This window comes from Botryllus schlosseri, chromosome 13, assembly GCF_051294905.1.
Source record: "Botryllus schlosseri isolate E-star chromosome 13, Bs_hap1, whole genome shotgun sequence".
Lineage (NCBI taxonomy): Eukaryota > Metazoa > Chordata > Ascidiacea > Stolidobranchia > Styelidae > Botryllus > Botryllus schlosseri.
The window spans coordinates 6828222-6846840 of NC_137248.1; the positions used below are offsets into that span (position 1 = coordinate 6828222).

An 18619-nucleotide genomic window follows, 5' to 3' on the forward strand; every position below is an offset into this window, starting at 1 on the left:
CTTCAAATAGTGAGGAAGGCGAGGAGTGACATTCACTCACTGTTCTGACTCTGACATGATACTACGCCGGTACATTGCCTCGTCAAAGCTCGGTCCGCGATAAAACAAAAAAGCATGTTCAAGATACCAACGGCCTCAATCTTTGAAAAATTTGACTTAAACATTCAACTTCTCGCCCATGATCAGATACGATGCGACCAATACAATTGGGATCAATCGAGTATTAATTATTATTATTATTATTAGATAGAAAGTATTGCCACTGAGAGTCATATTGTCAACGAGAATCATAGCTTTGATACTTCGTTCCCGCCGTCGTAGCATTGAAACATCTGATTGTCGCGTCACAGCATCCCAAACACTTACCACAAAGCTACACACATTAGTAGTCACAGCATTCCTGTGAATTAGTGATCGACTCGTAGTATTTTGACAGAGGGCAATGAAATCTAGGTACGGTCCAAAAACATGAAATTTCTTTAACGTGGAACGCAACTGGCGTCATTTTCTTTGCGGTCGCATAAACGTGCATGTCGTACGCATTTGAACTCCCATATAATCCACAGTTATGACGTGCTGATAACTAACACGCGAATCACAATCGAATCACGCAGGTACTCAATGCTGCCCGGCCCTAGTTGACAATTAAATTTCGACGTCACCGCAAAGCTACATATAGGACTACAGTCAAATTTCTGCACGTATAGTCGAATTGGAGTAGGCCTACATCGAATTGCGTATGTTGTGACAGGACCTCGGGTCTCGCAAATCATAGGTCTCTGATTCGGTCCCCGCTGACTCTCTCTTTCCAAAACCCAAACGGTGGCGAGCAAAACGCGTGGGAGGTCCCAAGACCAGTTAAATTGTGGCGGCGTAACACTTCGTTGTCTGAATCGCAGTACTAAGTACCGATCCGCTGGGACAATCGCACACACGAAAAACGCTCTTTCTTTAAATACATGTTTTTGAATGTAACATACTTCTGAATATCTGCTGAAGTATCAATTGGTAAACTGCAGACTACCTCCGCTAAGTAGTAGGATTGCTCGCGCTTCGAAACGCCGATAAAGACTAGCTACGAACAGTTAAAGTTTCGGCAGATATAATGGGACACAATCCGCGTTTACAACGCCTTCACTCGTGAAATTGTCCTGATTAAAGGAACCATTTCGAAACTTATTCGTGTACCAGTATATTCCTGGTAATCGAGTCATATGCCTCGGGGTTTGAAAGTGATTTCTCTCGATTGTTTACCATGATACAACTTGATTATTGATAGAAATCACAGGCTGTGAATGCGAGTTTCATGGTCCGTAATACTGATTGTCATATTGGTTTCACTTTTGAATCTGATTGAAACCTAATGTGTGCTGATAACTCTTGATAGGAAACACCCAAAAACCATTCGAGTTATAGTAAACGTACTCCTGCAATACCAATGCATGTCGTGATGAAAGCAATCTTCAAGTTTTGTACCACGCACTGGCAGGCTTTTGGTAAACAGTCACTTAAACCTGACCGCTAATCCATTTGTATGATATGCCTCAGAAAGGTTTAAACTCGTGCCAACAAGAGAAAGGAGGGAGACCGAAGCGTTCTCTTGGTCGGATAATCGAAGAAGTCCTCAAGGAATGCGTTCGGGGTTTCCAACGCTTAGCATGACGTAAATGAGGTATCGATCAAAATGTCGTCTATTTCAGTTGAATGCAAGTTTCAATCATGGCAGGTTTCAATCAAACCATTCAGAAGAGTCGACTAATTTTGCGTATATAGACTATCTACGTTATCTGGACGGAGACTGAACCTTCGAAAATTTGCACACAGATGGTGATACTAATATGAAATTAGCACAATTTCTGCTCGGTCTTGTGACAGAGAAATGGGTGTTTCCGACTCGAGTGTCATACTCAGTATGACGCCATATACACCAGTGAGAGACTCGAAAGATTCAAATATGAAGTTGAAGATATTATCGGTCGTGGTTAGTGCCAAAGTACTTTTACTTTTTAGATTACTCAAATATGGTTTATCTACTCGAACTACATGATTGTTGTTTCGATTCTCGACTCTACCAAGTTTCTATGTTTCGGAGGTTTATCCGGGCACCTCATCGCTAACCTCACTGCCATATAGCAGTGTTTCAAAAAGCCCAGAGTGGTGGTGAGCCGAGCCAAAAAAGTCGGCAGCAAAGATAAAGTTCTGGGCGCACGCAAAATGAGAGAGAGTGATGTTGAAAGCGCGGGAGTGTGGATTACGGAGGCAAAGATCCTGACCGTTACCAATTCATTGTCGTGGAGAACATGACGTTAACAGGCGATAGCCCCCACTGCTGTATGCATGAAATAGATAAATAAAAATATTTTCATATGATCAAGACGCACACAATGTACAATGCGATAAAACACAATGCGATGTAATGAACAGATAGGACAGTGGTTCTCAACCTTTTTGTCTTCGAGGACCCCTTCCCCCCCCCCGAAGTTATAGGTCAAATTTAGCTAAATTATCGTACAATCTCCATCTGTCTTTTGCAAATGATAACTGTAGGCTAGTGATAAACAGCAACAAAATGACTTTTCTTGAAAATAACATCATACTATATATATGCAGAAATTGAGTTGTCTTTTATTATTTCAAAGCGAATTCTGCAACTGCATTTCTTTAGAATCCGCGCCTTCGATTTCATATGAACGAGTGCTGAAAATCCATTTAGACAAAGAAATAGGGTTCTGGTTTAAATCATTTTGCCCTTGATTAAAATCGATTTTAATCAATTAAATAATTCAAATCATGATTATTTTGATTTTTTTGTTTTTTTTTACTCATATTAACAACAGCACGAACAAAAGAAAATGGGATGAATGACTACCATGTCAATCAAGGTGATGAAGGATGACGCTTAAACCTTGATAATATGGGATTGTGAATCATCATCCAGATATCTGAAAACGTTATGGTAATCTATGGCAACCTATGTGGTAATGATAGCTGAAAACGTTTAACCTGTTCGTTAATGATAGGTCGCCCGAATCATTACTGATCTGTTCTAGAAGCGAGGAAACATGTTGAGTCAGATCTGGACCATCCGTAATAGTTGCATCTTCATATTGACCGATGGAGTGATTTCTGCCAGCAAGCTGGATCAGAGATGAGGGAATCTTTCGAATTCGATAGAGACTCCGGATTGCGCTGCTTTTGCGGTATCCCACCAGTGCCTCGGAAATAGCAGCAGCATGTCACATACAACTAATTAGTATCCACAGCAAAACGCTAGCATATTGATTGGCCGTCGGTCTTTGCTCTTTTCCCGTCCGTCTGCCAAATATCTGAACTATACCGGTGCCGGTGACGAGATGCTATCTCCGGTTTGTATAAAATGCACATGATTGTCAGATAATAAACCGCATTCACGCATCACGTCCGAAAATTTGAAAAACCAAAATAATCAATAAAATCAAAATGGTAAAATTAAAATAAAAAATCAACGAAAAAACCTGATTTAAATCACAATGCTTTAAATCAGCCTGATTTAAACCAGAACCCTACAAAGAAAGGTGGTGGAGAATGTAATAATAACGTGTAACGATTCCGACGACACATTTGGGTATGATCACAACAATTATGGGGCCCAAAATTGACAAACAATTTTTTTAATGAAAATATAACGACACGTTTGTTCCTTTCTATCTAGAAGCTCATCTTGAAGTTATTATGGAAAAATGATTAAATAGGCCTAAATCACAGTTGAAGAAGGATTTTTGTGAAAATTTCGAAGTCACTGTGATTGACTTTACTAGTCCAACTATTTATTTGCACACAATACCCAACATAACCTCTATAAAGCAAAATATTTGTATCAGTTGGCTATTGGCAATTTAGTAACTAAAATGAGTCTTCACGGCAAGATATTTCATCTCAGACGGCCATTCTGTTGATGTGAGTTCTACTAGTCATGAAGCAAAACTGGTTCGTGATTTTCCTAATTTAAAAAATACAAATTAGATAATCAACTATTTTGTAAATTTGCAGTTGCAATTACAGTGCATTCTCGTTATCGTGTGTTGGCCTAAACTTCATATATTTTGGTGAGTCGTGATGCGGAAATGGCTGACGCCGAAATGGCCAATTCAAAAACCATTGATCTCTAAATCGCGCCTATTTGAAAGAAGTTGCATAAATTTCCAGAAAAATACTCTATAATTCGAGCTCGCCTCCCAATTGGGGGGTTTGGGGTGCGGCAGTTACGGTCCTGGGGATACTATAATAGCGTTACCATACGTCCTCTTAGGATTTGTTCTCTTTTTTGACTTTTTTGAAAGTGTCCTCGGAGGACGTCCTTTTGTCCTCTTTTTTGAAAATTTAGGTCAGATTTAGAGCAAACTCCGATCACAAAGTGGGAAAAATTCACCGGTTTTTGAGAATTCTCCTCCGGTTTTGCAAGTCTCAAATTTCTGAAAAAGTGTCCTCTTTTTAGATTTCCAAAATATGGTAAGCCTATACTATAAAGCTTATTGTCTTGATAGCTGGTTTCCCAGACGTGTGCAGCTTGTCGAAATGGCCTTGCTGTTGAGCTAAGCTTACAGTTATTCCGAAATTCGACGTCTCTTGATCGAGTGTATGTCTTCGTGTTTTTGTCATAGAACCGATTTAAAATATATTCTTTAAACACGGTGACTTTCTCGGCACTAACTCATAAAAAGAAGGGTGGTAAACATTAAACAAATATTTAGTCCTCCGAACCATCTTTGAATTTAAACTTTCGAATTTATTTTTTTGACATCCTTTATGGGTGGTGATATACTCATAAAAATCATCACGGGCACTGTTTGACTTCTTTTAAGAATTAGGGATTTGGAAACGCATCACGTAACAATTTGAAACAAAGACCGTGTAATGCGTAATGTAACAATGGCAACAAAGAAGGTTTGGTGACTTTAATTGTAATGACTAGGGCGGTTTTTTTTGACATGTCAAAATTTTGTCAAAATTGTAGCGTTAGGTCAAAGTTTGTCAAAATTTTTCATGAAGTCAAAAAATTTTTGGCGTCTGCATTTTGTTTGTATCGTAGATTTTGCACTGTCGTGGAACTTATGATTTAATATTTTACCGCTGTTAGCCTATTTTATAGGCCTACCGTTGTAAACGGCTAATCGTCTGCTCATTGTGAATCATAAACGCGGTCAAATAAAACAAATAATAGGTAGACATGGTGTTATGGTCAACGTACCGCAATATCCTAACTGAAGAAACTTCTTGTGCATTGCATCATTCTTATATTAAGAAGCGCATGATGAAAAACTGTGATGTAGACAACATTGTCAGAATGAAGCAACACGGTGTGTCACCAGCACCAGCAGTGTACGCACAACTTGAGTGTTGTCAGCCAACAACTGCTGCTGTTGAACGTCCTTGGCAAGCTTCTTAGTAAGGACGTGCACTTTCTACCCAATAATGTAGGAAAGTATCTCTCGTTGTACTACAAAATATTTTAATTATTTCTACCATAATACATATTGTAACCACTGGAATTCTTCATAGGGTCAGATTTCGTTAAAAAATTGTTTTTTTTTTCATGTAAAAAGTTGCCTGTTTCTAAGCCAAAAACGCTTGTCCAGGCCAAACTACTTCGTTAGGACAGTCAGATCCAACCAGGAATGAAGATAAGTGGTACAATTTTAACATTATGTGGGAAAACACCTAATTTGCATACGTTAGGTCAAAATTCAGTTTTTTTAGGTAAAAAAAAAGTCAAAATTTGGATTTTTCAGGTCAAAATTTTCTTTATTTTAGGTCAAAAAAAAAACGCCCTAGTAATGACATAATTTCCTACATTGACTTTACTTTGAATCTGGATTAGGCATGTGGGGCACGTATGTAAGATGCGTATTTGCGGCATGTTAATGAACAGGCTTGATGGTAAATTTTTGGTTCAGCTTATACATTCTATGGTTATAGTCCACGCAGCAACATTAAAAAGTAGGTTTTATATTTTCAATTTCAAACCTTTCGCGGGCCGCACAGAAAAGCTCCACGGACCGCACTTTGCCCAGGCCTGCCTTATAGTCATCACTGTGACCCACACCCGTCTTACCCGATTTTTTGCGAAAGTCTTACGTTCCCAGTATCGAGGTCAAGTTTTTTATCGAATATTAATACGTTGTCTAGAACAGTGGTTCTCAACCGCCGGTCCGCGGACCGGTGCCGGTCCGCGACGACATTCCTGCCGGTCCGCCGAGTATATTACAATTTTATATCTTAAATTCAAGATGCAATGTAAAAGGCTTTTCCATTGATAAAATAACTAAAACATCAAGTTTTAAACTGATTCAGAACTTTGTGAGGTAACATTCCGGCTGGAAACATGTTCGATTTGACTTAAAGTTCCAGACGTGTCATTTGACGACATCCGAGCGACATAAGTATAGACCCAGTACGAGTTGACTCATCGCTAAACAGCGCAGTTTGCGCGAGCATTCATCTTCAATTCATTCATTTTGTGCAGGACCGTAGCCGGGGCACCCAAAACCGCCCAATCGGAGAAGGGCTGAGCTTGAAAATAGCCCGGAATTATTTTGTAAATGAACATCAGGGTTGTAACCAAGTCACAAGGTTCCGAGTCGCAAGTCAATCTCACTTTTATAGTTTTGACTCGAGTCAAGTCGAGTCATTTTCAATTCACCACCGAGTAGAGTCCGAGTCTAAGTCACTGAGTAGACTGCCGAGTCCGAGTCATCGTGTTTTGACTCAAGTCCGAGTCCAAGTCATTGTGTGGACTGTTCAGTTTCGAGTTAATGTCATGTGAAACCCACTTTTCACAATTCTACTCGGTGATATTGAATGCTTCTCATTCATAATGCCGTATCCTCATTTCTCTCATTTTCAACAGTTTCTGGTAGCATTTTCAAGTACCGGTACTGATAGACGAAATAATATCAGTGTGATAACTTTACTCTTCTTCGAAATTACAATGAAATGCCTGTCTTGGTAGACCCAGTCTTGAGTCATATTACTAGGTCCGAGTCGTACGCAATGACTCGAGTTCAGGTCGAGTCGAGTCGAGTTGAGTCATTTTTCATTTGAAAAAAAAAATGACTCTCGAGAGTCATTACAACCCTGATGAACATAAATCATAGCGTATTTTTTTGAAACTTTTTCCAACATTTTTCAATTTCTTTTCGTGCTTTGCACAATTTAGTGTCACTAAATGTCTTGCTTATTAGGTACCCTTCTCCGAGAAATACGCATGATTTATAGAAACAGGCATTTGGGGGTCAGCCATTACCGCGCCACGACGTACCAACACATAATAATGAAGATTAGGCTAACATCTACGAAAGGCGTGCCAAAAATTTGGCGGCGAGAAAACCGATTGAGTCATGAATGATGGAAAATTTTCGCTATTGGTGCGACTAAGCTACTCAAACTCTTTGCATACACTGAGTACAACGAATGTCTTCACAAGTACAGGTGAAATATCCACCCAACGGTAGGGAAGTTTGGCTTATCGCCATGAGGAGACCAAGACCAACGCTTTTTCGGCAGGTAGCCTGCGGCCGGCCTAGTTGCTGTAAGGTGTTTTCTGGCGTCACGCATTGTATTTGTAGTTGCCAGAGTAGTCTATGCGTCTGGTGGCAGTGGGCAAGGAGCAAGGTAGCACGACAAGGTGCTTGGTGCGACTCCGAAACGCTTCTTGTCTCGATATTGTCAAAGAGAAGAATATAATTCGAGTTGGCGTGGTCGGGTAAGCCCACAGACTTCGATGCGAACGACTGTAAACGACTCTGGACGGTAGCACGTTTATCTGGACAAGGGCATTTTACATCGACTCAGCAGACTGACTACCATAAAATCACATGGATGGTATCATTATCGAATGTGACTAGTCACATTCGATAGTATCATGAAGATAATTATTTACGATCAAAACCTTCTAAATGTCACTCTCTAGCACCATATAATTGCAAAAAACGGTTGCATGCTTTACATTTTGGCTTCATTTCAATTTTGAAAGTTCACCGGTCCGCCAGACATTTTTTGAAATTTTGCCGGTCCGCGAGGTGAAAAAGGTTGAGAACCACTGGTCTAGAACAAATTCTCAAAAAAGAGGACATTTAGAAGTCCTCCGGGGACACTTTCAATTTAGTGAAGAGGACGTATGGTAACCCTAGTAGTAATTCCTTACTTAGCCTGGTGTGAAGAATGTGTGAAGGAGTTTTAGTTATCCCTGCTGGCGCATGCTTCTACTCTAGGCTTACCATACGTCCTCTTTTAAGAGGATTTGTCCTCTTTTTTGACTTTTTTGAAAGTGTCCTCGGAGGACGCCCTTTTGTCCTCTTTTTTGAGATTTTGTCCTCATTTTTGAAAATTTAGGTCAGATTTAGAGTAAATTGCGAGTGATATGCCGCAAATTAGCACAGAAATGAAGCTCCGGCGGGTATTTCGGAGTGAAAAACGGTGATTTTAGCTCTGAGCGAAAAGATGACCTTTTTTTTTTTTTTTTTTAGTCATCCACCTGGCAATGTGGAGAGAAAAACGGTATTTTGAGATCTGAGCGGGAAAGATGACCTTTTTTTTTAGTCAACCGATCACAAAGTGGGAAAAATTAACCGGTTTTTGAGAATTCTACTCCGGTTTTGCAAGTTGCAAATTTCTGAAAAAGTGTCCTCTTTTTAGATTTCCAAAATATGGTAAGCCTATTCTACTCGGGCGGATCATACAGATCACCGCCCAATCACATTCCGTTGAAGTTCAGAAGTATATTTCGAGAAATCTGCAAGCATCCCGCAAAAAGAGCATTTACAAGCAACTGCAATCCATAGATTGTTAATAAATACTCACCACAGAACAAAACCTAAACACCCACAAAACATTCGAGTCGACCAGAGAAAACATCAATGTAGTATCCTTACCGAGAAACGAATTGGCACTTTCTACCAAAATAGGCAGGACATATTTACAATTGCGCAACCTTACGGGACTGCAGTGGACAACGTTAGAATGACAAGCAAAGCATACATATCGTGAAGGACACTCTTCAGATACCGAAGGTGCAGGCGTTCAATATCATCACTCGGATCGAACTACGATCTATGTGGCTGTAAACATGAGCCACGCTTGCAAGCGAACAAAGCAAAACAAGCATCCCATTCCAGCAAAACTTCGCACTAAACAAAACTGATTCTTCAATAATAACCGCATATTATTACATTAGAATATCGACAGGTCCTTCAGATCTCGCACAAATACCTACGCAAGAGGCGACAACACAAAGATATAACCTGCGGACCAGAGGGTAAAAGAATGTTAAAATTAGGAGTATGACAACAATAAAATAAGGACGATCGTCTCCCCCGTCAAAGGAGGACGGGTGTTAACATGGTTCCCGGCCAGACAGCCCAGTAAAATCGAGAGAAGAATATATAGAACATATCCCACCCGTTAATGTAACACTGAGTGGGCCACACAAAAAACTATTTTCCTGCCTGTAAACCCGGTACAACTTTCCGCCGGTCTAGCAGCTCATAAACGTCAGAGTTAGTCTAAATAAGTGTAAGAAAAGTCATGTATCAGGGTATATCAATTGCAACGCTCGATCGCCTAGTATGCCGGATTAGGGCCTTTAAAACGGTAGGCAAAAATAGGAACGAAAGCAGACCGTGCATTCGAAAATACGTCGGATATACACCCGATCAAGCACAATATTATTGTAGATCTCAATTGAGTTCCGAGATTCCGTTCCGGTTAAGTGTCTCCGACTCTTCGTCGGGCGGCGGAAATTCGTGCGTCGCACCCTGGGCTCGCCCCTAGTCGATCAGCTTGAGAACTTTGCCGATGGCGATGGTCCTGCCCTCGTCGCGGAGCGTGAATCGGCCCATTTGCGGAAATTTCTTGAAAGTCTCCACGCAAATCGAGCCCGTCGTCTGCAGGCGCGCGATCACCGTTTGATCCTGAAACAGAGAATCATTTCGTGGACCGATGAGATGGAAATACGTGTAAATGTGCGGTACAAAATAATGCTTGATCGACATATAGATAATTCCAGCTTTCTAATCAAGACTTAATGGTCTGAAATGCCCTCTGTAGTCCAATGTCCGGTGTTCCTGAAAATGCTACAGGAGAATTGGACAGTGCAAAACGTGCCAAGTTCGGGGTACATACGATTTCTATTCTCATGCTTATCAGGGTCACCTCGGATTTGATATGTACCGAACTTGATTTTTCTTTGTATGTCTTTCCTACACAGAATTTAATTCCTATCTTTCCAAATTCAATAATACTAATTCATTATTATAGTTTCAGTTTAGTCCACTGGTTCTTAAACTGGGGGAAAGAAACATCTGAAGGGGGGCGCGAAACTGCGGTTAACTGAAAAAATATTTCATTCATCATTTGCATCCAATTCATGCTTGTTACTATGTGTATAGTCAGAATTTCATATTTAAGAATTCTCTCATCCATCAAACTATCCGTTGGGATTGCCAGCGTTCTGGTTGCATTTTGTCATATGGCGATAGGGTGGGGCTGGGGGTGCGACATTTTTCACTATCATCAAGGGGGGCATGTCGAAAAAAGTTTGAGAACCACTGCTTTAGTTCAACTCCCGTATCAACGATAACCAGAGTACTTGATTGTTCAAACATCATAAAGCCATAGAGTGAGATATGATCTTCATATAATTTGATGAATATATACGTACAGTACCGTAATACAGTATTTTGGAAGTGATTTTTTTTCAATACAGTACAGAAAGCTACTACATGTTTCGCATCTAAAGTGGAGAGCGTAACGGTAGCGGAAGCACCGACAACTAGCACCCTAAACAAACCTGCTTAACAAATTTCGGTTTCCCTTTCACTCTCTCTCCAGTCTTTCGGTCGAGTAAACAAATCAAAGCCTTGATTTCGACTTCTTCTATGCACCTGGATCGAAAGCAGTAATTACAAAAACATCGGTCATCCGTAGCTAGGACACCGGTTTATTAGATTTGACATCAAAGGGATATCTGTCAGACAGTACACGAAGACTTACGTATGAATATGAAGTATCGCCGAATACCCAGCGCAAATGATCGACTTGTATTCAATGATTGCGATTTGTGCGTCAAAGACGCTGCTGGTCGAGCAGAGACTGTCTGCAGTGCAAAGCACAAAACCCTGAAATTCAACAAGCTCGTAATCGAATGCTATTTCCTGTGCGAAAATGTGATGGGAATTCGATATTTGTCGTTATTCCCGGTAAGAGCGATACACTGAAAGTGGCGGGAGATACTGATTATACATAACGAAATCAATAGTATAACATGAGGAACTTACAACGAACACCTTTAAACCGATAGGATAGTCAGACCGTGTAAAGTGAAACCAAAAAGATTACTGAGGACCAGATAAATACATAGTGTGCACTGCGTAGTGACCTACAAAAACGACCAAACGTCATTCAAAAGTAAAACTTTGCTGCATCAGCAGCAGGCACTGTTAAATGCCTGACCGACTACCTGACCATTAACTAAAATCACAGTTTCATTACAAATGAATCTGACGAGTGCAAGCGAGTATCGAGCTTAGGATTTTCTTGGGCTGTACAGTCAAGGCAAAGGCTGACATGTACAAAAAACCAATACACCGATTCACACATACATGTCATATCGTGTCGACTTATGCTTCATTTAATGATCAATATTTGCTGGTATACACCACACTGTCCATTGTCTACACACACTTTCGCATCTATATTATATCACAACGAAGAGAAACTGGATCAATTACCTTTGACACTTCCTCTTCTTCGACATTATCGAGCCTTAGTTTTACATTCTCTCCTGCGATTGCACGGTCCGTGTCCACATCATCCGACCAGATGCTCAACACTGAAAGCACAGCATATTGCAGTCGAGAAGGTAACGAGAACAGTTAACATGCGATACCTTTCACTTTGCGTTTGTTCGGCTGCATGATCAAATGCATCGCCTTCGATATGGAGCCCGATTCCAATTTTCCTAACACAATGGTGCCCATGTCCTTATACTTGTCCACGATCGGTAGCCTGACCGGTCCGTCCCCTGTCCGCTTCATAGAAGGCAGTTGGTCGAGATACGGGATGAGCGGCAGACCCTCGTACCAGCCCTTGTGGTGGTCGTCGGACTTCATCAGGTTGGCGCCTAGAAAACCAAAGCGCCGACGTTACAAACCTTCAAAAAAGTTCTACAACAATACCGTCTGAATATAATCATATAAAACAAGTCCAAAACTACCAAGACCGCCATATAACGAGAATTTCAATCATGAAGTGTCAATAATTATAAGCTATCTACTTATTATCAACATCTTATAAGTCGGATAAATCGATATGCTTTGGTAACCACAGCGCCTTGAAAATGACAGAACAAAATTGTTGACATGCACTGTCACCTGACCATCGGTTAGTTGACTAGGTCTACAGAAAATAACGAAAGCCGTGTATACGATTTCTCGACGCCCATGCTTCAGTGAACGAAACATCGACCGTCCCAGAAAAATACTCTTCAACCGTTCTTGCTATTCAGTGAACAGTGTTCATAGGAATAGAATGTTACATATTTTAGCTCTTGATGTTTTTGTATTATATCCTAACTAGTGCTAACAGCAACAAATTGGCACCCATTAGGAGGTGGGTACTCAAAGTAGAATTATAAGTGACATCGTAAATGTTTACTCAAGTACAAGTAAAAAAAATCACATATTCTAGGCCTAGTTCAACTGAAAACTTTTGAGCAGAAGTAGTAGCCTGAAATTATAACCATCAGTGAAAAGTGCAACTAGGCAAAACCTACTTGAGTACTCCGGAAGATAGGAGTTCTTAGCAATTGATCACCTCAACCAATTATTGAAATTACACATTGCTTACCAGTCAGTCCAGAACAAGGCATGTAATGAATATCGGTCTTTGGATTGAATCCAATCTTCTTCAAAAACGGCGTAAGCTTCTCCTTACACTCCTCGTACCTTTTCAAGCTCCAGCCCACAGTGGAATCGTCCATTTTATTAATCAAAACCACTAAATGCTTGACGCCGGCCGTTTTCGCCAACATCGCGTGCTCCCGCGTCTGCCCGCCACGCTCAAAACCAGTTTCGAACTCGCCCCGCCGAGCGCTAATCACCAACACCGCTACATCCGCTTGCGAAGCTCCGCCGATCATGTTGGGCACAAAGCTACGATGCCCGGGCGCGTCCAGTATGGTGAAATGTTTGTTTTCCGTTTCAAAATATGCACGGCCGACTTCCACCGTTTTTCCCTTGTCTCGTTCTTCTTGGTTGGTATCGACGACCCAAGATAGGTACCATGTTTCGCGGTTCTTTTCTTTGGCTTCACGTTCGTACTTCTCAAGGGTTCGCTTGTCCACCATCCCTGTAAGATACATTATCTGACCGCCGATCGTAGATTTCCCGGCGTCTACATGACCGATGAACACTACGTTCAAATGATCTTTTTTCTTCTCGTCTTCTTCCTCTGGTTCACTCTGCTTGACAGGAGCTCGGACCGGTTGTGGTTTTGTTTCCTTGACAGGCTGTGTAACTACAGGCGCTGCCGTTTCTTCCGAATCTTTTTCCCAATCATCCTGCTGGCTTGGTTCTTCAACTTCACCGACCTCATCAGGTTGGTCTGATTCTGTTTCCGTGTTATTAACGGGCGTGGCTTCGTTTTCAACCTCTATCTTTTCAGGGGTTTCCATCGGCATCGCAGTTACTGTTTTTTCAGTTGGCTGGGGGGGTGATGCGGGTTTCTGGAGGAAAGAGGGGACGAACTCGGCCGCCTGTACGTTGGGTACGAACGGTTTGGCGTTTATGTTCAGCGTATCTATGTTAGTTTCCCAGGACTCGGGTACACTTGCACCATTCATATTGCGGATTTTGTTGGAGTATTTGTTTATGGCAATAAACTGAGGTAGTAAGTACCAACTATATATTCTGCATCAAAGAATAATAGTATTGTAATATTTCAAAAGACTTGAGCATGGCTCAAATACTGCTATTTTTGCCTTATTAAAAATTTCAAACTCACATGAACATACATGGACAAAAGGACCTATAACTACATGTTTATTGACACATCGCCAAATTACTAGGTACCGGTAACCATACTGGAATCTCAGTACGTTTAGCCTAATATTACATGTGAGCCAGAGTGGAATTGGTGGCAATTGTCACGCGCAACTTTCCGTTTAATTCCTTAATTATTCTATGGCAGATACCCTTCTGTCACGCGCAACTTATTGCCGAAAACAACCAGTGATTCCAGTCTGGCATGTGAGCAGCGATGATTCTCCAAATTAAGAAATATAATTTTAAAAAAATAGAAATATAAACATGGTAGTGCGAGGTGTGAGCACAGGTCACCGACTCCATACAGGCTCGGTAACAGAGCCATGGTGATTATTGATAGCCGTGAAAGTTCATTGAACGTATTTGCTGCGAAAACCAAGATAGCGTAATGGTGAAGCGTCCGGCTTCTTGATCGGTAGGTCGTGGGTTCGATCCCCGGCCGGGTCAGACTAAAGACCTGATTAGTAACCCTGGTATCCATGACTTCCCTGCTTGGCGCTCATGCATTACTGGGATAGCATGGAGGGGTGGTGCATGACTTCGAAAGCCGTAAACGCTATATCTGTAAACTTCCTTGTCCAGCGGCATATGCACAATTGCACATCATGCACTCATGGTATGCATATGCACAGATAGTGGGTATCAGGGTATGTGTATCATGAGCCGGTGTATATGCCACAAGAAACAGCAAGGAAAAAAATACTACCGTAAACCGGGGTAACTTTGGACAATTTTCAACAATTCTGCTTTGTATCTCGGAAATGCTGGGGTGTAGGGGGGGCAAGTTTTGTGTTTTTTAGGGGTCATGGAGCATAGATTAGAATTACCCAATCCAAAATCTTCATGGTCATAAATAAGTAGGGCCTACCATATTTTTGTAAATTATCCGTGTCCAAAGTTATCCCTGCATGTGGGGTAACTTTGGACAATGTAGTTTTTTGTATGCCAATACACTCAATTGTTTATGAAACCTCGTAAATGAGGCTTATTTGGTAAGAGTTGATGAGAGCAGTGGCAAAAACTGAAACAAAATAGTATATGTCTGGCCTATTGCATGATATTTACCTAATCCCCCCCCCCAAAAAAAAAGTATATAGGCCTGGTAGTTTATGAATGCTAATGGACTCTTATCTCAATTTTCCCTCATGCCTTCGCCAATTGGAACTTATAAATAACGTATGGTGATAAGGGGTATCCCACTGGCAGTGTCAGCAATCGACAGTGAACGTTAATGTGATTTATTGCCGATTTCAAATATATTACTGTTCTTTAAAAGATACACTTTCCCTTTCCTATCTCCTCTGATGGATATATTTGTCGTAATTTACGATATCCCATATTTAGCAGGCGCATCTTTAGGAGTATGTGATAAGTTTTTGAAGTAGCTTACACCGGATTACAATCTCTCAGCTCATTGCCGACCAATTTTTTAATATTTTGGGAAACTCTTATTTATTAACCTTCTCATTCCATTTTAAAAAGCCATCAGACCGGTAATAAGGAATATAGTTGACCATACACTTTGACACAGATGAAGCAGCCACTTTCCAGAGCTCTAAATATCACATTTTCCATTGTCCAAAGTTACCCCGTTCTGATAAAATTTGACGGGGTAACTTTGGACATCACATTTTCTTGTATTGATCTGAGGATGAGCCCACTGAGATTTTTGCCATGGATTAAGACTGCTTAGAGGTATCTGCTACCAAGTTTTCAATCGATGAATCACATGCTATCTATGTTTGGTTGTAAGAAGTTTAATGGTCATTAATTTTGATGAAATTGACCCCCGCCATTAATTTATCAATGTTGGGTCAAGTTTATCTGGTAGTGAAATGAATTCACCTTCTATTGAGACTACTTGTGGTACTGTTGCCACATGAAAAAGAATTGGACATCCAACGGCAACCCTTTTCCATCAATAACCATTTAAATCTTTCACTGCTTAGTGTCCAAAGTTACCCTCAAGTCCAAAGTTACCCCGGTTTACGGTACGTCCTTTCCTTTCCTTTATTTGGCGAATAGGCCATAGTATGGTAATTTACCATTCATTTATCGGAAATAAAAGTGGCTCAGATGATAAATGACAAGACCATTCACAACAGGTGATGTGACAATGGTCAATGACATTAGCGACGCCATGCCGTTGCAGATAAACATACCAGCGGTACCATATACGGCATACAGCAGATTTCCAAGGTTGTGATGTAGGCCTAGTATCACCTCAATGGGATAATTATTCAATAATAAGAAATTAAGAATGATGTCCTACTATATAAATCTACAATAAATTTCCCTGACAACGACATTCATTCATGAATCACATAAGCAGCCTTGCTCTTGATAACATTCTCAAAATATGCGATATGTGGTACCGTATATATTGCGATCCTTATTATGCTCAAATTTTCATGAAAGTTTGATATCAAAGTAAATTGAAAGCTGCATGTTTGGTTTTGTTTGAAGAAAACGTACGGTAACATACGGTAATAATATATATACATATGCTCACTCGAAGTCTCAACATCCATATTAATGGAAAAAAGTCGCGTATAGTGTAGTTCATAATCAAGTAATTGGACACGTAATATGCAATTATAAATACTCAACTATTCGACAACACGATAGCTGCGCAGCTTTGCCTGGTAACAAAACGGATTTTGTGAAGCTACATGACTTCTACATCACCCACCATAACCAACTTGCCAAGTCAACAACTCGAGCATGCATTGAAGTGACGTAGAAACTTAAGTATTAACTCACTAGAACTCCCTAAATATGGGTGGAATATACATTATTACCGTAACCGTCACATGGCCCTTCGCCACACGACATGTATGTGTATCCATATTGACGTAACGTAATAATCAGACCGTATCCAAAGGCGTTCTCAACTCCGGGTAACTGAGAAATAAATACCATTCTTTTCGGCCCATTTACATTGGTTTAATCAACCCCTCTCTCTCTATACAGGTTAAAAAGCTCGACAGGAGCCGAGATATTTAAATGATCAAGCTATAGCGATATAATGACATCAAAATATCGACTGCTCGACAAGTTCTTAGCATGGAGGTCTTGCTAACGTGAATCACGATTCTCGTCACATAATTTTTTTTTAAATCCATGCTGGCGTTTCAATTTACCCAATGATTTCACACGCCGCCTCATTTATTTCGTAATTTCACATATTTGAAGTCGCTCATCTTTTCATCCAGATGTTCATCCTCTATATTCCAACCTATCTAGATCCCTGGCACTTATTTGTACACACCTTGGTCAAGTAATCATTGATGACTGTCAAGTACAAGTAGCTTTCTTGAAGACATATCAAAACTATTTGAAGCATAAGACCCGTGGTATAAAAGTAGAGGTAGATTTGTTTCAATGCGTAATAGACTTTGTTAGTCAGCAGCCAGTGACAGCATACGCAAGAATCATCTTAGCAATTAGCACTGACAGAATAATGGCGTCACAAGTAGGTGCAATTCTCCAAATAATATTTTGTGACACAGGAGCTTCATCGCAAGATTTTAATACGAGCTTCACTCCAAAAGTAAACAAAACGACACTTTCTACTTGAAACTATGCAGCGTAAATTGGTGAAAGTTGTTTGGCATCAAAAACCGCCTAAGTAGGCCTAGATGTAGAAAGAGCTAGGCCCGGGCGAGCTAGAAATTGCCAAGTTTATGTATCAGTTCCATTGCGGTCAATGTCCCTCAAATTTCAACGACTACTTCACCTCGGAGACAAAAGCGCACAAGTACAGCACACGCGCGTCATCGAGGAACAACTACCATATGATCAGGACTGAATACAAGAAAACGCATTGCTCTATCAAGTATCTCGGACCCCAATTAATTGTGGAACAGCATCTCGCCGGCTATCCGACAGTCGTCGAGCATGTCCGCATTGAAGTCGAAATACAAGCAATTTCTTCTAAATCAGTACTAGCCAGTATCCAGGATTACCGGACCACGACCTAACATCGACCTCGCCCTCCGCCACCTCATTTTGTCGCTGGCGTCTTATATTCTCTGCATTACTTTTCATTCAGTGTGCATGTGCATCTGCCTCATATTTACTTCGCCTAGGCTAAGGTGGGTGTCTGATCTCTATGGCTACTCAAAATTGTTTCGACACCTTCCTATCTTCTCATTGTATTGCAGTCTTGTGATGTTTTGAAACATGAAAATATTAATAAACCTGATTGATGTAAGCGTAATCTGAAATCTTCACCACTTGAGTAAGAAGTGCAGAACCTACCTGATTAATAACAAGGTGTAGTTCATTACTGAACTCCTGTCTAGGTTGAACAAGTAGCATGCTTCGAATTTTTCGCCCTGAATTGGTGAGAAACTTGAACGAATGTCCGCAGTCAACGATTTCGGTATTCCTAGAGTAAATTGATGACTGCTGAATGCTAATATTGCAGCATGCGTACATGATTCCCGTTTCCGCGAACTTGCCGAACTGTCCCGTTACCATTAGACTGGAAGATAATCCGTTTCTAGAGACGTTGAAAAACTCAACACCGTCCGAAA

At 40.7% G+C, this 18619-nt stretch overlaps 1 protein-coding gene across 1 annotated transcript; it reads right to left on the reverse strand.

The window, feature by feature from the left end:
* Positions 1-8736: 8736 nt before the first annotated feature.
* On the reverse strand, positions 8737-14230 carry LOC145453898 (eukaryotic peptide chain release factor GTP-binding subunit ERF3A-like). The gene is made up of 6 exons (XM_080331865.1): positions 12883-14230; positions 11924-12157; positions 11766-11866; positions 11029-11153; positions 10826-10919; positions 8737-9947 (listed from the first exon to the last, which is right to left on the reverse strand). Exons 1-6 carry the CDS (start codon positions 13874-13876, stop codon positions 9804-9806), a joined length of 1692 nt encoding a protein of 563 aa, XP_080187991.1. The 5' UTR covers positions 13877-14230; the 3' UTR covers positions 8737-9803.
* Positions 14231-18619: the final 4389 nt, after the last annotated feature.

What these genes read in the sequence shown, in the direction of transcription:
- LOC145453898 (XM_080331865.1), bottom strand. Translation starts at nt 13,876, where the DNA reads ATGAATGGTGCAAGTGTACCCGAGTCCTGGGAAACTAACATAGATACG. An exon ending in AAGAAGAGGAAGTGTCAAAG is followed by an intron (nt 11,154 to 11,765) that starts GTAATTGATCCA and finishes GTTGAATTTCAG; the next exon opens with GGTTTTGTGCTTTGCACTGC. An exon ending in GCGATACTTCATATTCATAC is followed by an intron (nt 10,920 to 11,028) that starts GTAAGTCTTCGT and finishes CTTTCGATCCAG; the next exon opens with GTGCATAGAAGAAGTCGAAA.